The sequence below is a fragment of the Macaca mulatta genome, chromosome 1 (genome assembly GCF_049350105.2).
Source record: "Macaca mulatta isolate MMU2019108-1 chromosome 1, T2T-MMU8v2.0, whole genome shotgun sequence".
Taxonomy (NCBI): domain Eukaryota; kingdom Metazoa; phylum Chordata; class Mammalia; order Primates; family Cercopithecidae; genus Macaca; species Macaca mulatta.
In genome coordinates, this window is record NC_133406.1 from 111,838,191 (window position 1) to 111,865,061 (window position 26,871).

The 26,871-nt window shown below is 46.9% G+C and overlaps 2 protein-coding genes and 1 non-coding gene across 19 annotated transcripts; 1 reads left to right on the forward strand and 2 right to left on the reverse strand.

Annotated features, from left to right (window-relative positions):
* Positions 1-831: 831 nt before the first annotated feature.
* Positions 832-26,855, reverse strand: SLC50A1 (solute carrier family 50 member 1). Of its 16 annotated transcripts, none has more exons than XR_013397661.1 (7): positions 26,205-26,344; positions 25,831-25,908; positions 25,260-25,383; positions 24,165-24,284; positions 23,892-24,083; positions 23,062-23,172; positions 832-1,146 (listed from the first exon to the last, which is right to left on the reverse strand). XR_013397661.1 is itself a non-coding variant. In XM_015111147.3 (6 exons), exons 2-6 carry the CDS (start codon positions 25,890-25,892, stop codon positions 23,982-23,984), a joined length of 570 nt encoding a protein of 189 aa, XP_014966633.2. In that variant the 5' UTR covers positions 25,893-25,908; positions 26,496-26,855; the 3' UTR covers positions 23,410-23,981. The 16 variants fall into 16 exon arrangements, 13 of the variants coding, with proteins under 13 accessions (XP_014966633.2, XP_014966641.2, XP_077800968.1 ...); XR_013397658.1 differs by lacking the exon at positions 832-1,146 and adding an exon at positions 24,539-24,700 and having other exon boundaries at positions 23,053-23,172; XR_013397662.1 differs by lacking the exon at positions 832-1,146 and having other exon boundaries at positions 23,053-23,172.
* On the reverse strand, positions 18,326-18,387 carry LOC114675024 (U7 small nuclear RNA). The gene has a single exon (XR_003726110.1). It is a non-coding gene; the product is annotated as a U7 small nuclear RNA (small nuclear RNA).
* Positions 21,732-22,376, forward strand: DPM3 (dolichyl-phosphate mannosyltransferase subunit 3, regulatory). 2 transcript variants are annotated; one of them, XM_001115254.4, is made up of 2 exons: positions 21,732-21,775; positions 21,998-22,376. In XM_001115254.4, the coding sequence occupies exon 2, from the start codon at positions 22,029-22,031 to the stop codon at positions 22,305-22,307; it is 279 nt and encodes a 92-aa protein (XP_001115254.1). In that variant the 5' UTR covers positions 21,732-21,775; positions 21,998-22,028; the 3' UTR covers positions 22,308-22,376. The 2 variants fall into 2 exon arrangements, with proteins under 2 accessions (XP_001115254.1, XP_001115270.1); XM_001115270.5 differs by having other exon boundaries at positions 22,024-22,376.
* Positions 26,856-26,871: the final 16 nt, after the last annotated feature.

Here is a 26,871-nt window from a genome sequence, read left to right on the forward strand (position 1 = left end):
TCTCAAACTCCTAGGCTCAAGTGATCCTCCCACCTCGGTCTCCCAAAGTGCTGAGATTACAGGAGTGAGCAACTGTGCCTCTCTCTCTCTCTTTCTCTTGCCATATACATATATATGGAAAGAGAGAGAGTTTCTGAGGGGCAGCACCAGGATCACACACACCCACCCTATTGGTTCTGATCATCTGGAGAACCCTTGTCTAATACACCCTGTTTCAGTAAAATGAAATGGGGTAAAATGAAAGAAAGTCTAATCTGCTCAAGATTATACACAACTGATAAATGAAGGCAGAATTGGAGTTCACATTCAGATCCATCTGTGCCCACCATGTTGCTTAACCAACATGACTACAGTGCATGGTTACAACATACCATCTGGCTCCTGCCACCTCTCTGACATTGCCTCCTTGCTCTCTTCCCCACACTCACTCCATCCTGCCCCCAGCCTCTGAATGTCCCCTGTGCCAGGCATGTTTCCACCTCACAGCCTTTGCACTTGCTGTTCCTGTGCCTGAAATGCTTTCTCAGCAGATATCTACACTTCTCTCTTCTGTATGTCATTCAGGTCTCTGTGCAAATGTCTCCTTCTCAGACAGGCCTTTCTAATAATGCTATATGACATGACAAAGTACAGCCTGTCACCCTCTAGCCCCTTACCTTGCTATACTTTTCTTCATAGTACTTTTCACTACTTGGTGAATATATGTTATTTTTATTTTTAGTAGAGATGAGATCAATGTTGCCCAGGCTGATGTTGAACTCTGGCCTCAAGTGATCCTCCTGCCTTGGGCTCCCAAAGTGCTGGGATTACAGGTATGAGCCACTGGGCAGGTTTAGTTGGTATATTAAATACTTTATTTTTGTCTTGTCTGTCTCCCATCACTAGAGTATAAGCTTCATTGAAGGCAGAGAATTTGTCTATTTTGTCCACGAGAATGCCATTTGGCATAGAGTAGCTGTTCAACAAATGTTTATTAAAAGAAGAACCAAGGGCCAGGTGCCGTGGCTCACTCCTGTAATCCCAGCACTTTGGGAGGCTGAGGCGGGCAGATCACCTGAGGTCGAGAGTTCAAGACCAGCCTGACCAACACGGAGACGCCCCCTCTCTACTAAAAATACAAAATTAGCCAGGCATGGTGGCACATGCCTGTAATCCCAGCTAGTCAGAGGGCTGAGGCAGGAGAATCGCTTGAACCTGGGAGGCGGAGGTTGTGGTGAGCCAAGATCGTGCCATTGTACTCCAGCCTGGGCAACAAGAACAAAGCTCCATCTCAAAAAAAGAGAAGGAGAAGAGGAAGGGGAAGGGGAAGGAGAGAACCCCACTGGCAACATACCACTCTTGTACTTTGAGCTCTTTGTTGAAACTCAACTTCTACCCTGCATCAGCTCCAAATTGCTGAATCCTCAGAATGATCCAGATGTTTTTCTCAGCCACTCAGACCTGTTGCTGAGTCTGTCCACCTTCAGGCTATCATCTTTTCCCATCTTGGTCTCTTGTAGCTTATCTTCTCTAGGAAACCCTGACTCACCCAGCCCCTTCTCCACTACTCCCCTTTTAAAAGTTTGTCTGTAATTTTGTAAGTACTTGTTTTTGTTAATTACATGTGCTTTTGTCCTGTTGCCCTATGGAACTGTGGGTGCCCTGAGGGCAGGGATGAAGTCAACACAACCTGACTACCTGAAACCTTCCCCAAGGACCTAGTAATTAACTTGACACCTGTGGACATCCAGAAATCCCTACTGCTTGACAGGTATACAAGGGGGTTGCTCATCCCTCTAAGGGGTGGGGCCACTATTGGAGGGACCAACTGTTCCCCAACACAAAGACTTTTTTTTTTTTTGAGACGGAGTCTCGCTCTGTCGCCCAGGCTGGAGTGCAGTGGCGCGATCTCGGCTCACTGCAAGCTCCGCCTCCCGGGTTCACACCATTCTCCTGCCTCAGCCTCCGGAGTAGCGGGGACTACAGGCGCCCGCCACCTCGCCCGGCTAATTTTTTTTTGTATTTTTAGTAGAGACGGGGTTTCACCATGTTAGCCAGGATGGTCTCGATCTCCTGACCTCGTGATCCGCCCACCTCGGCCTCCCAAAGTGCTGGAATTATCGGCGTGAGCCACCGCGCCTGGCAGTTTTATTTGTTCTTATTGGATAGATGGTCCCCAACTTATAATGGTTCAATATATGATTTCTCAATTTTACAATGGCGTGAAAGTGACATTCATTCGATAGAAACCCCAACTTGAGTACTCATATGGCCATTCTGTTCTCACTTTCAGCATAGTATTCAATAAATCAATAATTTATTATAAAATAGGCTTTGTGTTAGATGGTTTTGCCCAACTGTAGGCTAATGTAAGTGTTTTGAGCATGTTTGAGGTAGGCTAGTCCAAGCTGTATGTTTAGTGGTTTAGGTGTCTTAAACTCATTTCAACTTACAGTATTTTCAACTTATGATGGACTTATGGGGGTGTAGCCCCATCAGAAGTCAGTTGAGAAGCATTTGTATAATAAAGTGTCAACATGTTGGAAGATTGGCATCACTTGGTAAGTCAATATGAATATCTTCAAATATTACAAAATTACACAAGAGTAAGGGATCTATGCAAAGTTCAAGAGAAACCAATGAATCGTAATATAACAGAGTATGAAAAGTCCATTGATACAGTTTTATTTATTTATTTATACTTATTTAAAATTGTGGCCAGGCGTGGTGGCTCATGCCTGTAATCCCAGCACTTTGGGAGGCCGAGGCAGGCAGATCATTTGAAGTCAGGAGTTCGAAACCAGCCCAGCCAACATGGTGAAACCCCATCTCTACTAAAAATACAAAAATTAGGCGGACATGGTGGTGGGCGCCTGTTTTCCCAGCGACTTGGTTGGGAGGTTGAGGCAGGAGAATTGCTTGAGCCTGGGAGGTGGAATTTGCAGTGAATAGAGATCATGCCACTGCACTCCAGCCTCGGCGACAGAGAGACTGTCTCAAAAAAAAAAAAAAAAAAAAAAAACCTTTTCTTTTTAATTTTTGTGGGTACATAGTGGGTGTATATATTTATGAGGTACATGAGATATCTTGGTGTAGGCATGCAAAGTGTAATAATCACATCGTGGAAAATTAGGTATCCATTCCCTCAAACATTTATCCTTTGTGTTACAAACAATCCAATTATTGTCTTTTAGTTATTTTTAAATGTACAATTAAATTATTATTAACTATAATCCCCCTGTTGTGCTATTAACTACAAGGTCTTATTCATTCTAGCTATTTTTTGTACCCATTAACCATCCCTACACCTCCCTACTATCCTTCCCAGACTCTGATAACCATCTTTCTATTCTCCGTCTCCATGAGTTCAATTGTTTTTATTTTATTTTTATTTTTGTTTGTGTTTTTTTACTTTATTTTATTTTATTAAAAAAATTTTTTTTGAGACAGAGTCTCACTCTGTCGCCCTGGCTGGAGTGCAGTGGCGCGATCTTGGCTCACTGCAACCTCCCAGGTTCAAGTGATTCTTCTGCCTCAGCCTCCCGAGTAGCTGGGACTACAGGTGCGTGCCACCACACCTCGCTAATTTTTTATATTTTTAGTAGAGATGGGGTTTCACTGTGTTAGCCAGGATGGTCTTGATCTCTTGACCTCGTGATCTGCCCATCTCAGCCTCCCAAAGTGCTGGGATTACAGGTGTGAGCCATTGTGCCTGGCCTATTTTTTATTTTTTATTTATTTTTTGAGACAGAGTTTCGCTCTTATCGCCCAGGCTGGAGTGCAATGGCATGATTTTGGGTCACTGCAACCTCCGGCTCCTAGGTTCAAGTGATTCTCCTGCCTCAGCCTCCTGTGTAGCTAGTATTACAGGCGCCTGCCACCATGCCCAGCTAACATTTGTATTTTTAGTAGAGATGGGGTTTTACCATGTTGGCCAGGCTGGTCTTGAACTCCTGACCTCAGGTGATCCACCCACTTCAGCCTCCCAAAGTGCTGGGATTACGGGCATGAGCCACTGCCCCCAGTCTGTTTTGATTTTAAGAACCCACAAATAAGTGAGAACATGTGATGTTTGTCTTTCTGTGCCTGGCTTATATCACTTAACATAATGACCTCCAGTTCCATCCATGTTGTTGCAAATGACAGAATTTAATTCCTTTTTATGGCTGAATAGTACTCCATTGTGTATATGTGCCACATTTTTCTTATCCATTCATCTGCTGATGGACACTTATGTTGCTTCCAAATCTTGACTATTGTGAACAGTGCTGCAACGAACATGCGGGTGCAGGTATCTCTTTGATATACTGATTTCCTTTCTCTTTTGGTATACACCCAGCAGTGGGATTACTGGATTACATGGTAGCTCTATATTTAGTTTTTTTGAGGCATCTGTAAACTCTGCTTGCACTAATTTACATTCCCACCAACAGTGTAGGAGGGTTCACTTTCCTCCACATCCTTGCCAGTATTGATTATTACTTGTCTTTTGGATACAAGCCATTTTAACTGGGGCAAGATGATATTCCATTGTAGTTTTTATGTGCAGTTCTCTGATGATCAATGATGTTGAGCACCTTTCCATATGTCTGTTTGCCATTTGTATGTTTTCTTTTGAGAAATGTCTATTCAAATCTTATGCCCATTTTAAAAATCAGATTATTAGATTTTTTTTCCTAAAGAGTTGTTTAAGCTCCTTATATATTCTGGTTATTAATCCCTTATCAGATGAGTAGTTAGCAAATATTTTCTTCCATTCTGTGGGTTGTCTCTTCACTTTGTTGTTATTTCCTTTGTTGTGCTTTTTATCCTGATGTGATCTCATTTGTCCATTTTTACTTTAGTTGCCTGTTCTTATGGTATATTGCTCAAGAAATTTTTGCCCAGACCAGTGTCCTGGAGTTTCCTCAATGTTTTCTTGTAGCAGTTTCATAGTTTGAGGTCTTAGATTTAAGTCTTTAATCCATTTTGATTAGATTTTTGTATGTGGTGAGAGACGGGTCAAGTTTCATCCATTTGTTTTCCTGTGCAATCTGCCTCCCTTGTTTCATTCTTCTGCATATGAATATCTAGTTATCCCAGCACCATTTATTAAAAAGAATGTTTTTTCCCCAATGTCAAAAATGAGTTCACTGTAGGTGTGTGAATTTGTTTCCAGGTTCTCTGTTCTGCCATTGATCTATGTGTTTGTTTTTATACCAGTACCATACTGTTTTGCATACTATAGTTCTGTAGTATAATTTGAAATCACGTAATGTATTCCTCCAGTTTTATTCTTTTTGTTCAAGATAGCTTTGGCTGTCCTGGGTCTTTTGTGATTCCATACAACCTTTAGGATTGTTTTGTCTATTTTCGTGAAGAATGTCATTAGTATTTTGATAGGGATTTTGTCGAATCTGTAGATTGCTTTGGGTAGTATAGACATTTTAACAATATTGATTTTTCCAATCCACGAACTTGGAATATCTTTCTATATTTTTGTGTCTTCTTCAATTTCTTTCATCAGTGTTTTATGCTTTTTCTTTTTCTTTCTTTTTTTTTTTTTTTTTTTTGAGACGGAGTCTCACTCTGTCACCCAGGCTGGAGTGCAGTGGCACGATCTTGGCTCACTGCAAGCTCTACCTCCCGGGTTTACGCCATTCTCCTGCCTCAGCCTCCCGAGTAGCTGGGACTACAGGCGCCTGCCACCTCGCCCGGCTAAGTTTTTTTGTATTTTTAGTAGAGACGGGGTTTCACTGTGTTAGCCAGGATGGTCTCGATCTCCTGACCTCGTGATCCGCCCGTCTCGGCCTCCCAAAGTGCTGGGATTACAGGCTTGAGCCACCGCGCCCGGCCATGCTTTTTCTTTCTCATTTATTTATTTATTTATTTTTGAGATGGAGTCTCACACTGTTGCCCAGGCTGGAGTGCAGTGGCATGATCTTCTCTCACTGCAACCTCTGCCTCCTAGGTTCAAGCGATTCTCCTGCCTCAGGTTTCCGAGTAGCTGGGACTACAGGTGCACACCATCACACCCGGCTCATTTTTGCATTTTTAGTAGAGACAGGGTCTCAGCATGTTTGCCAGGCTGCTCTTGAACTCCTGGCCTCAGGTGAATCACCTGCCTCGGCCTCCCAAAGTGCTGGGATTACAGGCATGAACCACTGTGCCTAGCCTTTCTTTCTTATTTATTTATTTTTGTAGAGATGGGGTCTCACTATGTTGCCCAGACTGGTCTCAAACAATCCTTAAACAAAGCTCAAGCAATCCTCCCACTTTGGCCTCCCAGAGTGCTGGCATTATAGGCATGAGCCACAGCTCCCAGCTTCATCAGTGTTTTATAGTTTTCATTGTAGAGATCTTTCACTTCTTTGGCTAAGTTAATTCTGAGATATTTAACTTTATTAGTGGCTATTGTACATGGGATTTCTTTCTTGATTTCTGTTTCGGATTGTTAACTGTTGTCTTAGAGAAATGCTACTGATTTTTGTATGTTCACTTTGTATCCTGCAACTTTACTGAATTTGTTTATCAGTTCTAACGTTTTTTGTGTGTGTGAAGTCCAGGTTTTTCCAAATATAAGATCATATCACCCACAAACAAGGATAATTTGACTTCTTCCTTTCCAGTTTGGATGCTCTTCATTTCTTTCTCTTGTCTGATTGCTCTAGCTAAAACTTGCAGTACTATACTGAATAACAATGGTCAAAGTGGGCATCCTTGTCATGTTCTAGATCTAAGAGGAAAGGCTTTCAGTCTCTCTGCAGTCAGTATTTTACTAGCTATGGGTCTGTCATATATGGCATTTAATATGTTGACGTATGTTCCTTCTATATTCATTTTTTGAGGGTTTTTATCATGAAGCGATGTTGAACTTTATCAAATGTTTTCTTAGCATCAATTGAAATGACCATATGGTTTTTGTACTTCATTCTGTTGATATGATGCTTCACATTGATTGATTTGCATAAGTTGAACCATCTTTGCATCCCCGGGATAAATCCCACCTGGTCATGATGAATGGTCTTTTTTTTTAATCTGTTTTTTTTTTTTTTTTTTTTTTAATTTTCTTTTGGGACGGAGTCTTGCTCTGTCCTCCGGGCTGGAGTGCAGTAGCCAGATCTCAGCTCACTGCAAGCTCCGCCTCCCAGGTTTATGCCATTCTCCTGCCTCAGCCTCCCGTGTAGCTGGGACTACAGGCGCCCCGCCACCTCGCCCAGCTAGTTTTTTGTATTTTTTAGTAGAGACGGGGTTTCACTGTGTTAGCCAGGATGGTCTCGATCTCCTGACCTCGTGATCTGCCCGTCTCGGCCTCCCAAAGTGCTGGGATTACAGGCTTGAGCCATCGCGCCCGGCCTGTTTTTTTGTTTTTTTTTTGAGACAGAGTCTCGCTCTGTCACCCAGGTTGGGGTGCAGTGGCGCAATCTCAGCTCACTGCAAGCTCCGCCTCCCGGATTCACGCCATTCTCCTGCCTCAGCCTCCCGAGTAGCTGGGACTACAGGCTCCCGCCACAACGCCTGGCTAATTTTTTTGTATTTTTAGTACAGACAGGGTTTCACTGTATTAGCCGGGATGGTCTCCATCTCCTGACCTCGTGATCTGCCTACCTCAGCCTTCCCAAGTGCTGGGATTACAGGCATAACCCACCGCGCCTGGCCAATGAATGATCTTTTTAATGAATTATTGAATTTTCTTTGCTAGTATTTTGCTAAGAATTTTTGCATCAATATTTATGAGAGATATTGGTCTGTAGTTTTCTTTTCTTCATGTGTCTTTGTCTGGTTTTGGTATCAGGAATATCTGCCTTGTATAATGAATTTGGAAGTATTCCCTCCTCCTCTATATTTTGGAACAGTTTGAGTAGGACTGGTATTAGTTATTCTTTAAATTTTTTTTTTCTTTTTTGAGATAGAGTTTTAGGCCGGGCGCAGTGGCTCACACCTGTAATCCCAGCACTTTGGGAGGCTGAGGCAGGTAGATCACCTGAGGTCGGGAGTTCGAGACCAGCCTGACCAACGTGGAGGAACCACATCTCTATTCAAAATACAAAATTAGTTAGGGATGGTGGCTCATGCCTGTAATCCCAGCTACTCGGCAGGCTGAGGTGGGAGAAATCGTTTGAACCTGGGAGGCAGAGGTTGCAGTGAGCAGAGATTGGGCCATTGCACTCCAGCCTGAGAGCAACAAGAGCGAAACTCTATCTCAAAAAACAAAAACGAAAAAAAACAAGAGAGTCTCACTCTGTTACCCAGGCTGGAGTGCAATGGCGTGATCTTGGCTCACTGCAACCTCCATCTCCTGGGTTCAAGTGATTCTTCTGCTTCAACCTCCTGAGTAGCTGGGATCCACGCCTGGCTAACTTTTTATTTTTTGTATTTTTAAAAAATATTTATTTATTTACTTTTGAGACAGAGTCTCTCTCTGCCGCCCAGGCTGGAGTGCAGTGGTGCAATCTTGACTCACTGCAACCTCCACCTCCCAGGTTTAAGTGACTCTCCTGCCTCAGCCTCCCAAGTAGCTGGGACTACAGCTGGGTAAATTTTTTTTTGAGATAGAGTCTCACTGTGTCGCCCAGGCTGGAGTGCAGTTGCGCGATCTTGGCTCACTGCAACCTCTGCTGCCGGGGTTCAAGTGATTCTCCTGCCTCAGCCTTCCGAGTAGCTGGGATTACAGGCGCCTGCCACCACACCAGACTAATTTTTTTTTGTTGTTTTGTTTTTTGAGACAGAGTTTTGCTCTTGTTGCCCAGACTGGGGTGCAATGGCACGATCTCAGCTCACTGCACCCTCTGCCTCCCGGGTTCAAGCAATTCTCCTGCCTCAGCCTCCTGAGTAGCTGGGAATACAGGCATGTGTCATCATGCCCAGCTAATTTTGTATTTTTAGTAGAGACAGAGTTTCTCCATGTTGGTCAGGCTGGTCTCAAACTCCCGACCTCAGGTGATCTGCCTGCCTTGGCCTCCCAAAGTGCTGGGATTACAGGCGTGAGCCACCGTGCCAGGCCTAATTTTTGTATTTTTAGTAGAGATGGGGTTTCAGCTTGTTGGCCAGGCTGGTCTTGAACTCCTGACCTCACGTGATCCACCTGCCTTGGCCTCCCAAAGTGCTGGGATTACAGCTGTGACCCACCACGCCTGGCCTCTTTTTTTTTTTTGAGACGGACTCTCGCTCTGTCACCCAAGCTGGAGTGCAGTGGCATGATCTTCACTCACTGCAACCTCCGCCTCCCGGGTTCAAGTGATTCTCCTGCCTCAGACTCCTGAGCAGCTGGGATTACAGGCACGCACCACCACACCTGGCTAATTTTTGTAATTTTAGTAGAGACAGGTTTCGCCATGTTGGCCAGGTAGCTCTGGAACTCCTGACCTCAAGTGATCCACCACCTTGGCTTGCCAGAGTGTTGGGATTACAGGCGTGAGCCCCTGTGCCTGGACTTTTTTTTTCTTTTTAAAAATATAGACAGGGTCTCTCTATGTTGTCTAGGTTGATCTCTAACTCCTGGGCTCTAGCGATCCTCCCACGTTGGTCTCCTAAGGTGCTGTGATTACAGTCATGAGCCACCATGCCCAGCCTACTGGGAGACTTTATTACAGCTTTGATCTCATGACTTGTTATTGCTCTATTTGGGTTTTGGATTTTTTCATGGTTCAATCCAGGTAGGTTAGATGTATCTAGGAATTTATCATTTTCTTCTGGATTTTGCAATTTATTGGCATATAGTTGCTCATAGTAGCCACTAGTGAGCCCTTGAATTTCTGCGGTATTAGATGCACTGTCCCCTTTTTAATCTATGCTTTTATTTATTTGGGTCTTTTCTTTTTCTTTTCTTAGTCTGGCTAAACGTTTGTCAATTTTGTTTATCTTTTTAAAAAAACAACTTTTTGTTCGTTGATCTTTTTAAATTTATTTATTTATTTATTTTTTGAGACAGAGTCACTCTGTCACCCAGGCTGGAGTGCAGTAGTGCGATCTCGGCTCACTGCAACCTCTGCCTCCCAGGTTCAAGTGATTTTCCTGCCTCAACGTCCCGAGTAGCTGGGATTACAGGCACCCGCCACCACACCCAGCTAATTTTTTGTATTTTTTGTAGAGATGGGTCTTCACTATCTTGGCCAGACCGGTCTTGAACTCCTGACCTCAGGTGATCTGCCTGCCTGGACCTCCCAAAGTGCTGGGATTACAGGCATGAGCCACTGCGCCTGGCCTGATCTTTTTTATTTTATATTTTTATTTTTATTATTTCTTTTTTGAGCTGGAGTCTTGCTCTGTTGCCCAGGATGGAGTGCAGTGGCACGATCTTGGATCACTGCAAACCCTGCCTCCCAGGTTCAAATGATTCTTTTGCCTCAGCTTCCAGAGTAGCTGGGGTTACAGGTGCATGCCACCACGACCAGCTATTTTTTGTATTTTTAGTAGAGATGGGATTTTCTTCATTTCAAATTCATTTCTTTCTCCTTCCTTCCTTCCTTCCTTCCTTCCTTCCTTCCTTCCTTCCTTCCTTCCTTCCTTCCTTCCTTCCTTCTCTCTCTCTCTTTTTTTTTTTTTTGACAGAGTCTTACTCTGTCGCCTGGGCTGGAGTGCAGTGGTGCAATCTCAGCTCACTACAATCTCTGCCTCCCAGGTTCAAGCAATTCTCCTGCCTCAGCCTGAGTAGCTGGGACTACAGGCGCATGCTGCCACACCCAGCTAATTTTTTGTATTTTAGTAGAGACAGGATTTCACTGTGTTGCCCAGGCTAGTCTCGAACTCCTGAGCTCAGACAATCTCCCCCGCTCGGCCTCCCAAAGTGCTAGGATTACAGGCGTGAGCCAATGTGCCCGGCCCAAATTCATTTATTTCTGATCTGAACCTTATTATTTATTTTCTTCTCCTAATTTTGGGTTCAGTTTGCTCTGCCTCTTCAAGTTCTTTAACATGTATCATTCGGTTATTTGGTTATTTTTCTTCTTCTTCTTTTTTTTTTTTTTGAGACAGGGTCTCGCTCTGTTGCCCAGGCTGGAGTGCAGTGTCGAGAATCATGGCCAACAGCAGCCTCGATCTCCCAGGCTCAAGTGATCCTCCCACCTCAGCCTCCCAAGTAGCTGGGACTATAGGTGCACACCACCCCGTCCGGCTAATTTTTGTGTTTTTGTAGAGGCAAAGTTTTGCCGTGTTGCCCAGGCTGTTTTTCCTCTTTTTTGATGTAGGCACTTATAGCTATAAATTTCCCTCTTAGTACTACTTTCACTGTATCCCACAGGTGTTAGTACGTTGTGTTTCCATTATCATTTGTTTCAAGACATTTTTCAATTTCCTTCTTAATTTCTTCATTGACCCACTGGTCATTCAGGAGCATATTGTTTAATTTCCATGTATTTGAATAGTTTCCAAAATTCCTTTTGTTATTGATTTCCAGTTTTATTCCACTGTGGTCAGAGAAGATGTTTGATATTATTTCAATTTTCTTTGAATTGAATGTTTTAAGACTTGTTTTGGGAGTAACATATGTTCTATCCTTGAGAATGATCCCTATGCTGAGGAGAAGAATGTGTGAGAAGTAGCCACTGGATGAAATGTTCTGTAAATATTAGGTCCATTTGTTCTGTAGTGCAGATTAAGTCCGATGTTTCTTTGTTGATTTTCTGTCTGGGATGTCTGTCCAATGCTGAAAGTCAGGTGTTGAAGTCTCCAGCTGTTTATTCTTTTTTTTTTTTTTCCCAAGCCAAACTGTATCCAGCTTTATTAAAGATACTTTGCATAAACCGTCATGGTATTTCAGGCAGGACGTGGGCAGACAATCGTTAACACTATACAACAACTTTCCAACTCCCTTCTTCAATGGACTACCAAACTCAGGAAGCCACTATAAAACCCAATGAAGTCTTCATCTGATGCTCTGAACAGGGAAAGTTTAGAGTGAGGGTTGACATTTCATATTTAGCATGTTGTTTAACAACTTTTCACAAGCCGACCCTGACTTTCAGGAAGTGAAATAAAAATGGCAGAATTTATCTGAAGATCCACAATCTAGAAACAGAACCACTACTTTTTTTTTTTTTTGAGACACAGTCTTGCTCTGTTGTGCCCAGGCTGGAGTGCAGTGGCACAATCTCGGCTCACTGCAACCTTCGCCTCCCAGGTTCAAGAGATTCTCCTGCCTCAGTCTCCCAAGTAGCTGGGATTACAGGCATCCACCACCACACCCAGCTAATTTTTTGTATTTTTAGTAGAGAAGGGGTTTCACCATATTGGCCAGGCTGGTCTTGAACTCTCGACCTCAGGTGATCTGCCCGCCTCAGCCTCCCAGAATGTTGGGATTACAGGCATGAGCCACCGCACCCGGCACCACTGCTGTTTTGACAGGTGCCATCTCAGTGACATCACTGGAAAGTCCAGATTGCCTGACACACTAGTAACCAATGATTGGAGGTCAGGTCTCAACAGATGTCTGGGCTTAAGGGAGTTAAATCTATGCTGAAAGAGGGAAAGGGATAAGAGGACATAAAAACAAATTTGTTTTTCCCTCCCACAAGGCTTTTGTGCCAAGGTGGCCATGTGTGTCAAAGTCAGGGAATCCCTCCTCCTGGGAGCCAAGAGGAAGTCTCTCAGAACTAGAGGGAAAAGATAATTTCCCCACATCAATCCAGCTTCAGAGATTCTATTAGTGACATTTGCTCCTTCTCCCAAAAACGACAATGAAGTGTTCTGTGTGCTAACAACATAGCTTTAAAAAAAAATCTGGGCCAAGCCCAGTGGCTCATGCCTGTAATCCCAACACTTTGGAAGGCCGAGGTGGGAGGATAACAAGCTCAGGAGTTTGAGACCAGCCTGAGCAACATGGTGAAACCCCGTCTATAATAAAAATACAAAGATTTGCTGGGCGTGGTGGTGCGTGCCTGTAGTCTGAGCTACTCGGGAGGCTGAGGCAGGAGAATGGTGTGAACCCAGGAGACGTGAACCAGAAGTACACAGTTATAAAAAATGCACACACTTCCCCTGGCATCTCCAGCACCTTCAGCTTTCTGTTCCTGGTCTGTTTTGGCATCTCCATTTTCTGCAGGGTTATTCTCCTCCTTGCCAGCATCAGCTTTTCCCTTTTTTTCTTTGGGTACCTTCTCTCCATTCTTTGCAGGGGTCTTTTTAGGCTTGGGCTCTGGCTTTGGAGGAGCAGATTTAGCAGACAACCTCGTGGATCTTCTCTGTGGTTTGTCGTTCACCTTGGTTTTATCTCCTTTAGGATCCCCTTCAGCCTTTCCCTTGGGCATGGCGGTGGCAACAGCGGCGGAATGTAGGCGCTGGGTGCGCAGGCTTTGGTCGGTCCGGGGGGTCGTTCTTCTCTCTTCTTCTTCTATTCTTTAGCTCTAATAGTATTTGCTTTATATATGCAGATGCTCCACTGTTGGCTGCATATATATTTATAACTATCATAACCCCTTGCTGAATTGACCCCTTTATCATTACATAATGAGCTTCTTTGTCTTACAGTTTTTGTCTTGAAATTTACTTTGTCAGATATAAGTATAGCTACTCCTGCTCTGCTTTACTTTCCATTGGCATGGAATATCTTTTCCCTTTATTTTCAGTCCTATATGTATCTTTACAGGTGAAGTGCCCAACACAAATACTTTTATTTATTTGAGAGAGTCTTGCTCTGTCACCCAGGCTGGAATGGAGTGGTGCAACCTCGGCTCACTGCGACCTCCGCCTACCGGGTTCAAGCGATTCTCCCACCTCAGTCTCCCAAGTAGCTGTGATTACAGGTGCATGCCACTGTGCCCAGCTAATTTTTGTATTTTTAGTAAAGAGGGGGTTTTGCCATGTTGGCCAGGCTAGTCTTGAGCTTCTGAACACAAGTGATCTGCCCGCCTCAGCCTCCCAAAGTGCTGGGGTTACAGGCGTGGGCCACCTCGCCCAGCCCACAAATACTTTTAACGGGTCTTTAATCACTTGACCCTGGCCAGTTTTTCCAACCTCATCCCTGCCACTCCCCCCATGAAACATTCTTTGTCTCAGACACAGCCACAAAAGATTGCCCACCATGAACTTTCAGGCCTCGCATTCAAGCTGTTCCCTTGGCCTTACATGCCCCCTCCCCTCACCTAAACAACTCTTACTCATCTTTCGAGTATCAACTCAGGCTTCTGGGCCTCTTAGAAGCCTTCCCTCCAGATAGTCCTCTCCTTCTCTGTGTTCTGTTTAACTTTGCATATCCTTTTATCTTCAGTACAGAGGCTCTTAGATTAGGAATTTGTCTCCCAAATTGCTTCACTGGGCTCAAGCAATCCTCCTGCCTCAGGTTCTGGAGTAGCTAGAATTATAGGCGTGCTCTACTATGCCCAGCTAAAATATTTACATATATATACACACACATACATATACACACACACACACACACACACACACACATATACATATATATATATAATGTATTTATTTTGAGACAGAGTCTTGCTCTATTGCCCAGGCTGGAGTGCAGTGGCATGATCTTGGCTCACTGCAACCTCTGCCTCCCGGGTTCAAACGATTCTCCTGCCTCAGCCTCCTCAGTAGCTGGGATTACAGGTGTGCACCACCACTCCCGGCTAACTTTTGCATTTTTAGTAGAGATGGCGTTTCACCATGTTGGCCGGGCTGGTCTCGAACTCCTGACCTGGTGATCCACCTGCCTCAGCCTCCCAAAGTGCTGGGATTATAGGTGTGAGCTACCGTGCCTGTCCATTTTTAATATATTTTTGTATAGAGACCAGATCTCACTATGTTGTCCAGCCTGGTCTCAAACTCCTGGCCTCACGTGATCCTCCTGCCTTGTCCTCCCAAAATGCTGGGATTACAGGTATGAGCCAACATGCCCAGCAAAAGCCCAAGTTAAAAAAAAATTATTATTTTTTTTTTTTACCATGACACAGCCTCAGGAGGTCCTGATGACATGTTCCCCAAAACCCCAATTTTTAACTCCCAAGCTGCTCTGCCTCTCATATCCTATTGTAATCACATGTACTTCATCCTGAGGTAGTAGTGGAAGGGTAATGATCTGCAGAGAGATTGAAGAGAAAGGAGTTGGACTGTAAGAATATTCTGTCTTTTGTCCAGTGCTATTCAAGGCCAAACACCCTGTGTCTGGCAGACTGGGTTCTCTGGAGTAGTTGTATTTCCTGGGACCAGGAAAGCTAGGTCAGTTTTTCTAGAGACCATCTAATGCCAAACTGTCCTCTCTCGCGCTCACTCATCTTACATTTATGGAAACCCGGCTACATTTCCCACACTGTGCTTGATCTTGGGGATACAATGGTCCTGGGGGCAGGATAGGCAGAGAAACAAAATCCGTGCAGCACAATATGGTTATTGCCATCTATAAAAGAGAGTTGATGAGAGCACAGACGAGGGAGATGGGGGCCAACCCTGCGGGACAGAATCAAGGCGCAGGAAGGCTGCCTGGGAGACATGATACTTGAGCTGAGCATTAGAGAAACATGAACCACATTTGCTTGCAGCATATTTAGAGTTTCACTTTTTACATTAAAATTGTTTTGGATTGGGCACGGTGGCTCACACCTATAATCCTAGCACTTTGGGAGGCCAAGGTGGGCCATCACAAGGTCAGGAGATCGAGACCATCCTGGCCAACATGGTGAAACCCTGTCTCTACTAAAAATACAAAAATTAGCTGGGCATGGTGGTGTGTGCCAGTAGTCCCAGCTACTCAGGAGGCTGAGGCAGGAGAATCGCTTGAACCAGGGAGTCGGAGGTTGCAGTGAGCCAAGGTCACGCCACTGCACTCCAGCATGGCGACAGAGTGAGACTCTGTCTCAAAAAAAAAAAAAAAAAAAATTGTTTTAATCCTCTGGGTCTTTGTTTTGGTATAAGATGTGAGGTTCAAATCTACCTTAATTTCTTTTCAAACGGTAAGCTAGTTGCAAATGCTTTTCAAACAATCCATCTTTCCTCACTCACTCGAGATGGTGCCTCTATCATATGCTACATTGGTATATATGCCTAATCTATTTTCTCATTTTATTCTGTTCCATCAATCTAGGGAACGAGGCGCTAGACTGCAGTGGTAAAGTATGCAGGCTCTGGAGGAAGATTGGCTGGGTTGTGCCTCAGTGTCCTCATTTGTGAAATGGAGATAGTAGTACCTATTTCTCTTTCTTTCTTTCTTTCTTTTTTTTTTTTTTTGAGGTAGAGTCTCACTCTCTTGCCCAGACTGGAGTCCAATGGCATGATCTTGGCTCACTGCAACTGCAACCTCCATCTCCCAGGTTTAAGCAATTCTCCTGCCTCAGCCTCCCGAGTAGCTGGGATTATAGGCGTCTGCCATCACACCTGGCTAATTTTGTATTTTTGGTGGAGACCTGGTTTTACCATGTCGGCCAGGCTGGTCTCCAACTCCTGACCTCAAGTGATCCACACGCCTCAGCCTCCCAAAGTGCTGGGATTACAGGTGTGAGCCACTGCGCCCGGCCAGTAGTACTTATTTCGTATGGTTGCTGTGAAGATTGACTGAGATAATGCACATAAAGCACTCATCACAGTGCCTGACACATAGGAATCATAGTGACATAGAGCTGACACATAGTGATGTCAGCTGTTGTGATAAACCCTACCTGCCCATTCCTGTAGCAGCAACACAGTAGAATGAAAGTGCTAAGAATATAGTTTTGGGTACAATGGAACAGCTTTGCTGTTTACCATCTGCACAACCTTGAGCTAGTTACTTACCTTTTGCCCTTTCTGTGTCGTGGTTTCCTCATTCATACATGGGAATAGAAAAGTGGCTACTTCGTTTAGCTGGGCGCGGTGGCTCATGCCTGTAATCCCAGCACTTTGGGAGGCTGAGGCGGGCGAATCGCCTGAGGTCAGGAGTTTCAGACCAGCCAGGCCAGCGTGGTGAAACCCCGTCTCTACTGAAAATACAAAAATTAGCCAGGCATGGTGGCAGGCGCCTATAATCCCAGCTACTCGAAAAGCTGAGGCAGGAGAATCGCTTGAACTCGGGAGGCAGAGGTTGCAGTGAGCCGAGATTGTACCACTGCACTCCAGTCTGGGTGACAGAGCGAGGCTCTGCTCTGTCTCAAAAAAAAAAACAAAAAAAACCCAAAACCAAAAAAATTTATAATGTATTATCTATCTTTATATGTGGTGGTGTAAGCCCCTAACATGTTCTGGGGAGTGGCAGTCTTTCAGGGCCAAGTCTACTGTGTGTGAATAAAATGGACTTCCAGGATCTGCATCTGCAGTGCTGGTGTCCAGCCCCTATAGTGCGCCAATATTTGAAAGTCATTGTGGCCGGGCGCGGTGGCTCAAGCCTGTAATCCCAGCACTTTGGGAGGCCGAGACGGGTGGATCACGAGGTCAGGAGATCGAGACCATCCTGGCTAACACGGTGAAACCCCATCTCTACTAAAAAATACAAAAAACTAGCCGGGCGAGGTGGCGGGCGCCTGTAGTCCCAGCTACTCAGGAGGCTGAGGCAGGAGAATGGCGTAAACCCGGGAGGTGGAGCTTGCAGTGAGCTGAGATCCGGCCACTGCACCCCAGCCTGGGTGACAGAGCAAGACTCCGTCTCCAAAAAAAAAAAAAAAAAAAAAAAGAAAGTCATTGTGACCAGTGAGTCCTTGACTGAGAAACCAGAAAGATTTGGGGTAGAAATGGAGATGCAGCTAGGGCGTTGAAGTCGTATAGCAGGTTTTAAAAAATGTTTTTGGCCAGGGGCGGTGGCTCACTCCTGTAATCCCAGCACTTTGGGAGACCAAGGGGGCGAATTACCTGAGGTCAGGAGATTGAGACCAGCCTGGCCAACATGGTGAAACCCCGTTTCTGCTAAAAACACAAAAATTAGCCAGGCATGGTGGCGGGAGCCTGTAATCCCAGCTACTCGGGGGGCTGAGGCAGGAGAATTGCTTGAACCCGGGAGGTGGAGGTTGCAGTGAGCCAAGACCATGTCATTTGCACTCCAGCCTGGGCGACAAGAGCGAAACTCCGGCTCAAAAAAAAAAAAAAAAAGTTTGGGCTGGGCATGGTGGCTCACGCCTGTAATCCCAGCACTTTGGGAGTCCAAGGTGTGAGGACAACAAGCTCAGGAGTTCAAGACCAGCCTGACCAACATGGTGAAACCCCGTCTCTAATAAAAATACAAACATTTGCTGGGTGTGGTGGTGTGTGCCTGTAGTCCCAGCTACTCTGGACGCTGAGGCAGGCTAATCGCTTGAACCTGGGAGGCGGAGGTTGCAGTGAGCCGAGATCACGCCACTGTACTCCAGGCTGGGCCACAGAACAAGACTCTGTCTCAAAAAAAAAAAAAAGTTTTTATTTATTTGAATTTTTACTTTAACAAAGGAATGTGTATAGTTTTAAACGCCAACTAGTTCAACAAATTTTTGGGGGGTGGTGGGGCATTTTCAAGTGAAAACCGGAAAACCCGCTAAACAAATTCTGAAAGCTGTAACTTCAGTGGACGCGGTGGCTCACGACTGTAATAGCAGCACTTTGCGGGGGCTGAGGTGAATTGCTTGAGCCCAGGATTTTGAGACCAGCCTGGGCAACATAGGGAGATCCCGTCTACGTACACACACACACACACACACACACACACACACACACACACAGAGTAGCTGGGTGTGGTGGCCCACTTCTGTAGTCCTTGCTGCTCCAGAGTCTGAGGTGGGAGGATAGCTTGAGTCCAGGAGGTCGAGGCTGCAGTAAACGGTGTTCACACCACTGCTCACCACCCTGGGCAACAGAGCAAGACCTTGTCTCAAAAAAAGAAAAAGAATAGGAAAAAAAAAAAAAAAAGAGTTGTAACTCTACAAGGCTTTTAATGAAAAATAACCATCCCCTGCTCCTCTTCTCTAACCCTTACATATACAACCTACATATACAACCATGCTCCAGTTTCTACGCTACTTCTTCTGGTACTTACCTCTACATTTCTTCAACAACCCTCCGGCCTAGGCCTCCCAAAGTTCTGGGAACACAGCTCCACTGTGGCCGGCTCCAATTTTTAGTTAAATCAATACTTAGTGTTTACACTGTTACGGCTGTGAAAATTTTCTTCACAGCTGAGCCATTTGTGTTTGTGCTAAGACTGTGAATCTGTAAAAACTGCTTTTGTTAATTAACATCCAAGACATAAGGCTGAGAAACTTCATTTTCTAAAATCATAGTCACAAACTTTGCTGTCTGAAATCAGTCAGTGCGAATGGAACATCTTACTCTTGCTAGAAGTTCTGAGCCATGTGGATTACTTTGGCCTCCCAAAGTGTTGGGATTACAGGCATGAGCCACTGTGCCCAGTCTAGATAGTGGGTTTTTGGACACTATATTTTTTTTTTTTTTTTTTTGAGACGGAGTCTTGCTCTGCCACCCAGGCTGGAGTGCAGTGGCCGGATCTCAGCTCACTGCAAGCTCCGCCTCCCGGGTTTACGCCGTTCTCCTGCCTCAGCCTCCCGAGTAGCTGGGACTACAGGCGCCCGCCACCTCGCCCGGCTAGTTTTTTTGTATTTTTTTTTAGTAGAGATGGGGTTTCACCGTGTTAGCCGGGATCGTCTCTCGATCTCCTGGCCTCGTGATCCACCCGTCTCGGCCTCCCAAAGTGCTGGGATTACAGGCTTGAGCCACCGCGCCCGGCCTTTGGACACTATATTCTACATTTATCTTAACTTTGTAATTTCCAAGTGGTCCCTCAGCTTGGACTTCTTCTTGACCCCTTCACTTAAAGTTATGCTTACCTCGAACCTATGAAAACAGTGCTTCATTTAACTTTTAGCTAGCCTATAGTATCAGCTACTTGGGAGGCTGAGGCAGGAGGATCACTTGAGTCTAGGAGTTTGAGCCCAGCCTGGGCAACATAGTGAGACTTCAACTCTAAATGAATAAGTAAATAAATTTTAAAATATAAATTTTAAAGTCAAGCATTTCCAGTATCCTGTTGTATTAGTTCATATTCACATTACTGATAAAGACATACCCGAAACTGCAAACAAAAAGAGGTTTAATTGGACTTACAGTTCCACATGGCTGGGAAGGTCTCAGAATCATGGCGGGAGGCAAAAGGCACTTCTTACATGGTGGCAGCAAGAGAAAAAGGAGGAAGAAGCAAAAGCAGAAACCCCGATAAACTCATCAGATCTTGTGAGACTTATTCACTATCATGAAAATAGCACGTGAAAGAGTGGCCCCCATTGGCCGGGCGCGGTGGCTCACGCCTGTAATCCCAGCACTTTGGGAGGCTGAGGCAGGCGGATCACGAGGTCAGGAGATCGAGACCATCCTGGCTAACATGGTGAAACCTCGTCTCTACTAACAATACAAAAAATTAGCCGGGCGCGGTGGCGGGCGCCTGTAGTCCCAGCTACTCTGGAGGCTGAGGCAGGAGAATGGCGTGAACCCGGGAGGCGGAGGTTGCAGTAAGCGGAGATCACGCCAAAAAAAAAAAAAAAAAAGTGTGGCCCCCATGATTCAATTATCTCCCCTTGGGTCCCTCCCACAACAAGTGGGAATTCTGGGAGATACTTATCAACTTGAAATTTGGGTGGGGACACAGCCAAACCATATCACCTGTAATGACCATATTTCTTCCTTTTTAATGAATTGCCCCACAGTTCCTCTAGTGTGTTCTCTCTGTTGCAGCAAGTTAATAAACCTGTCAAACTACAGATGTGGTCTTTATAAGACAGGCTTTTATCAATTGTCTTTCCTTTCTTTTATAACTCTTTGTTTCCTCTGAAGTTGATAATTGCCTAACCTTTTCTCTTACTTAGTTCTCTCTCTCTCTTTCTCTTTCTCTGTATAATAAATTCATCCCCAAAAATGTTCGAAAGAATTATACTCCTTCTTTCAGTGCCTTCACCACCTCACGTAATTCTTCCGATCTTTCTTTTCTTTTCTTTTCTTTCTTTTTTTTTTTTTTTTTTTTAACACAGCCTCCTGGAGCCCTTCTTCCTCTGGCTCCAAGTTATATTCGTTGTTGTCCTTGTAAAAATATAACTACCTCTGTTCTAACAATAATCTCAAGCCTTCATGGTTAGTTGTCAATGCAACTGTTTCCCTGACTCCTGCTTTCCCCCTCCATCCAAAGAGGGGTCGAGTCGCGTGATATCTCTGTATCTCCAAAGTCTATCATGGTAATCAGTAAATGTTCTGGCTGGGCGCAGTGGCTCATGCCTGTAATCCCAGCACTTTGGGAGGCTGAGGTGGGCAGATCACTTGAGGTCAGGAGTTTGAGACCAACCTGGCCAACATAGTGAAATACCCGTCTCTACTAAAAATACAAAAATTAGCCGGGCTTGGTGGCATGCGCCTGTAATCCCAGCTGCTTGGGAGACAGAGGTTGCAGTGAGCTGAAATCGCGCCACTGTACTCCAGCATGGGCGACAGAGCGAGACTTCGTCTCAAAAAAAAAAAAAAGTTCTGTCCAGCCTAGACAGTCTAGAGAGACCCTGTCAAGAACGGAAAGAAAGAAAAGAAAGACATGTTCGAATGAATGAACCAGTGAATGAAGGAATGGATTTCAGCTCTGGAGAATTGAGTTTAAGGGGAACAGTATTATATTCCCATCTTGTTGCAACATTTAAGGATGTCCTCAAGATCCAAGCCAGCCTGGAGCGTAGCCCAAGGTGGGGAAGCAGCGCCCAGGCCTCTCCAGACCCAGCCTGCTCCGGGTTTGCGGAGCGCAGTCCGCTGGACCCCGCCTAGACTGAGGCGGTGGCCAAGAGTACGCCAAGGACCGCCATGTGAACTACAACTCCCAGAAGGCCGCGCGGAAGCGGAGCGTGAGCCAGGGAGGACTTCCGGACATGAATATCCGGGCCGCGCGGGGAATGGGAGACGTGGGGTAGAGGTAAGTGTAGGTTGAAAGCTGAACGGAGAGGGCGAGAGATGGGGAGTGGGTCTCAAATATAGAGAGGGGTAGCAAGGTGGAAGGAACCCTTCCACCTTTTGTGGGCACTCAAGTTCGGACCGCTGGGATCGGCGATTCCCCTCTGGCTACGGTTGGTTTAAATGCTCTCTCCCTGGGCGGGCTTCGGTTGAGTTTGGTCCGCTTTTCCTTTCTGCTCCTCAGGGGAGCATTGTTTTCTTTTCTCGCAGTGACCATGACGAAATTAGCGCAGTGGCTTTGGGGACTGGCGATCCTGGGCTCCACCTGGGCGGCCCTGACCACGGGAGCCATGGGCCTGGAGCTGCCCTTGTCCTGCCAGGAAGTCCTGTGGCCACTGCCCGCCTACTTGCTGGTGTCCGCCGGCTGCTATGCCCTGGCCACTGTGGGCTATCGTGTGGCCACTTTTCATGACTGCGAGGACGCCGCACGCGAGCTGCAGAGCCAGATACAGGAGGCCCGAGCCGACTTAGCCCGCAGGGGGCTGCGCTTCTGACAGCCTGACCCCATTCTTGTCCGGACAGCCCTTCCTCCCATGCCCCATTAAAGAGCCAGTATTTTCTAACTTCGTTTAGTTTGAGTATGGAAAATGGGTGTTGGGGATTCAGTGTACTAACTGTCGAGAAGTGAATGTGAAAGAACCACCTTCCTGAGGCCATCTCAGCCTGTATTTTGCATCATGCTGGTATTCCCATTTTTGCTCCCAAGGAGGCAAAGACGCCTTCTCAAGATCTCTCAGGATGGAAATGACATTTCACTTTCTTGGTCCTTTCAGCCCTATAGGAAGTACTTCTTTTTTTTTTTTTTCTGAGACAGAGTCTCACTCTGTCGCCCAGGCTGGAGTGCAGTGGGGCGATCTCCGCTCACTGCAAGCTCCGCCTCCCGGGTTCACGCCATTCTCCTGGCTCAGCCTCCTGAGTAGCTGGGACTACAGGCGCCTGCCACCACGCCTGGCTAATTTTTTGTATTTTTAGCAGAGACGGGGTTTCACCGTGTTAGCCAGGATGGTCTTGATCTTCTGACCTCGTGATCCGCCCACCTCAGCCTCCCAAAGTGCTGCGATTACATGCGTGAGCCACCGCGCCACCCGGCGTACTTCTTTTTTTTTTTTTTGACAGGGTCTCACTCTTTTGCCCGGGCTGGAATGCAGTGGTGGAATCATGGCTCACTGCTGCCTCACCCTCCCGGGCTCAAACAATCCTCCCACCTCAGCCTCCAGAGTAGCTGGGACTACAGGCATGTGCCACCACGCCGCCAGGCTAATGTTTAATTTTTTGTAGTGACAGGGTCTCGCTGTGTTGGTCAGGCTGTTCTCAAACTCCTGGGCTCAAGTGATCCTCCTGCCTGGGCCTCCCAAAGTGCTGTAATTACAGACATAAGCCACCTTACCCGGCCAGAAGTACTTTCTTGAAGCCTAACTTCCATTCTTCATAACATCCAAGTTTTGTTCTTTTTAAGGCCTTTCTGGGTCTTTCCAGCCTTTTGGTTCTTTGAGATACCTTTTCTGGGCCTACCCTACCAACCTGAGAATAACTGTGGATTTACCCTTCACCAAACCAGACAGGTTTAGAATCATGAGTAGAGAATGAACCATCATGGGCAGGGGTGGGGAACACTTTTATTTTAAGGCATATTCATATCGGCATATAAGGCACATTCATATCAGAATGGCACGATCTTGGCTCACTGCAACCTCCACCTCCCTGGTTCAAGCAATTCTCCTGCCTCAGCCTCCTAAGTAGCTGGGATTACAGGCATGTGCCACCATGCCCAGTTAATTTTGTATTTTTAGTAGAGACGGGGTTTCACCATGGTGGTCAGGTTGGTCTTGAACTCCTGACCTCAGGTGATCCGCCCACCTTGGCCTCCCAAAGTGCTGGGATTATAGGCGTGAGCCACCACGCCCAGCCTTTTAAGGCATATTCTAAATATAGCACCCCAACCTCCAAAATTTAAAAAAAAAAATCTCTAAAAAATAAAGTGATTTCATCTCTTAGGCCCCAACCAATCATCTAAGTAAAGCTCTTTCTTTGGTCCCTTTATCCTCAAAGTCATCTCTTGTTCCCACAACCCACTGCACCTGGGAAGCTGGACAGGAGGCCCAGCTGAAACAAGGAGGTCTCTTTGGTTCAGGTTGGCACTAAGGTGCCCAGTGGTCAGGTGAGCAGCCTCAGGTTTGCAGGAACCAATAGTTCCTGTCTTGCTCCTGGGGGTACTTCCAGAAAAGCCAGAAGCGGATAAAGCTGGTGATGATTCCTGGAAAGTTGGACACCTGAAATCACAAGAACTGCTATGAGGAGAGGAGCCAGTTTTCTACCTTGCACCCCTGTCACCCCATCCCTGTTGTGCTTACCATGATGTAGGGATCTCTGAGTCGAAACCCATAGAGGCACCAGGAGGCAGAGGTGAGAACGGTAGCAATGGTGAGTGGGTAGGAGAGACATTGGGTTGATTTAGTCTGAATGACCTTAGCCTGTGGGAAAGAATAAAAGACTCTCTTGGCTCAAGCACATTGTAAAGCTTCACTTGCCTAAGAATTTCCTCGAGAAAAAGGTCAGGCACCCTCCCTGATCTGTCACCCAACCTTTCCTGCCTCCCACTCACCCACCTCTACTGCCTTGTCTCCTTCCAGGGTTTGAATCTCCCCTTCCTCGGGACTGTAAGCCATAGTATGTGGCTATGAGAGCCTGACTCATCTCTCCTACCTCATTGGACATCCCCACTCACCAAGTCAGCCAATGGTGAGAGGTACATGCTGATGGTGAAGACACTGCAGAAGAGGCCCAGCTGCTGAAGCCGGGCCTCAGGGTTGGGTACCAGGAGCCAAAAGTAGCCATAACCCAGGAGAAGGACCCCTAGCAGGGTTGCAGTCTGTAGGAGCACAACACGCTGCAGGGGAGAGAGTAGCCTTACTTCCAGACATGCTCTCCGACTTCCCTGCCGGAGTTAATTCATCCTGCCTTCTCCCATGCTCCAGTGGGGAAGCCAAACTGTCTAGGCCTTCAGCACTGCACTGTCACAGCTTCTTTCCCACCAACAACTTGATAGGAAAGTCTTATCCACCCACAACAATGGAGACTTCTAGGGGAGGGAAAGATATGTTTTTTTTCTGTGTGCTTAGCACACACAGTAGGAGCTTAATAAACGCTTGTGTGATTGAGCAGGGAAGCAGAGCTAATCATCCCTTTCCCCTTAGCTTGTTGGCAGAAGCCCAGGGCAGGCAGCATAGGCATCGCAGGCTAGGCAGAGCTACCAGCCTTGCCTAAATGGGGGAAATGTGTTAATCTCAGAAGGCTGACTTCATAGAGGAAGGGGACCTGCAAGGCTGAAGGGGCCTTCCTGGAAAGGGTGGCAGTGCCAGCTGTTACAGTCTTCTAGGAAGTAGTGTTTGCCCTGCCAGCGAGGCAGGGCGTGCAGCAGAGAGGTGGGTCCAAGGGAGGGACTCTACCTTCCGAGGGCAGTAATGCAGATATGCCAAGATATACAGGGTCTGAAGCGCAGCACCCACTGTGTTGACGACGATGAGGATCCCGTCTCCCTTCAAGGCCCCATAACTCAGCCAGCCCAGGTTGCTGCAGGGTGGAGGGGAGGGACATGGCTCAAAGGGTTCAGTGTGAGAGGAGGACCCAAAGGGCCTCTTTCACTTTTTTTTTTTTTTTTTTTTTTTTCCGTCACCCAGGCTGGAGTGCAGTAGCGCGATCTCAGCTCACTGCAAGCTCTGCCTCCCGGTTTCACGCCATTTCTTCTGCCTCAGCCTCCCAAGTAGCTGGGACTACAGGCGCCCGCCACCACGCCCGGCTAATTTTTTGTATTTTTAATAGAGACGGGGTTTCACCGTGTTAGCCAGGATGGTCTCGATCTCCTGACCTCGTGATCCGCCCGTCTCGGCCTCCCAAAGTGCTGGGATTACAGGCGGGAGCCACTGCGTCCGGCCAAGCCTCTTTAACTCTTGCTCCTCCTGCCCCGCCCCCACCTCCCTCTGATAGCCTTTCCCACCGCCGCAGCCGTCGCCCCCTCACTTGACTTCCGTGGTGAGAAAGGGCAGGAACTGGACGTTGTCCACACTCCGGGTCATTCGCATGTGCCTGAGGTCCGAGCTGTAATGGGGCCCCGAAGGTAGGGGTGGGGGTGGGAAGGGAGAAGCAGAGTGCTTGAGGCGGATGCCCAATGCCTGTCACCCTTTCCGGACCACTGCAGACCACCCCCCGCCCCCAGCTATCTTGCCTTCTTCCTCAGGCCTAGTGACCAGCCTCGCCCTTGTACCCCGGTCCCCTCAACCCGATCCCATTTTGATCACGGTTCCGGACAAGCCAGGTGCTGCGGCTACGTCTCTGCCCCCTCTCTCCTTTCCTGACTTCCTAGTCCTCCCCAACCCAGCCGGCCGCTCTCTCACAGGCCGGCGGAGAACATGCCAAGGGTGAAGACCACGCATGCTCCGTAGATGAGCGAGTCCAGAAAGCCGCCCGCCTCCATCACGACCAGAGTCGGATCCCGCGCCCAGCGGCCGCCGCGTGCCTGCGGTGGCAGGGACCTACTGCAGCCTGGACCTGCGGCGCTGGAGCCCCGCCCCGCGCGCTCTGGCCGTCCCTCCGGAAACTGCGCCGAAGCCCCACCCTCCCTCCGACGCCGAACCGGAACTCGCGCACCTCCCCTCCGAGTGACTGCCCAGTGCCTAGGTCCAGACCTCCTCCATGTCACGGTCGGTCCTCTTCCTAGGACTCCGCGGGTGTGTCCCCGATATCTGCCCCTCCTCACACTCTGCCTGCCTCTTGGATCATCTAGACCCCCCCGGTCTCAACGGTCGTGTTCCCACAGGCCTGTGCGCCTTCGGCGGTGGACCTCCAAACAAAAGCTTGCTAGTTCAACCAGACTTCAGCACGCTTTCCATCCAGAACTTCACATCAGAACCTCAGTTGTCCAAGGGTTTGGGAAGTTTTTTTCTGGAGTTTGCTGCCGAAGCCTTTTCTCCACATAACAGACATTGCCAGGAATCACCAAGCCTTCCTCTTTTGCCCTTCCTCTCGGGCAACAAGGTCAACTTTACGTGACGTGGCCAATCC

Excerpts from the sequence above, each read along its gene's own strand:
- DPM3 (XM_001115254.4), top strand. The coding sequence starts at position 22,029 with ATGACGAAATTAGCGCAGTGGCTTTGGGGACTGGCGATCCTGGGCTCC.
- SLC50A1 (XM_001115244.5), bottom strand. The coding sequence starts at position 26,284 with ATGGAGGCGGGCGGCTTTCTGGACTCGCTCATCTACGGAGCATGCGTG. Across the intron at positions 25,909-26,204 it reads GGCATGTTCTCCGCCGGCCT|CTCGGACCTCAGGCACATGC; the intron begins GTGAGAGAGCGG and ends GCCCCATTACAG. Across the intron at positions 25,384-25,830 it reads TTTCTCACCACGGAAGTCAA|CAACCTGGGCTGGCTGAGTT; the intron begins GTGAGGGGGCGA and ends TCCACCCTGCAG.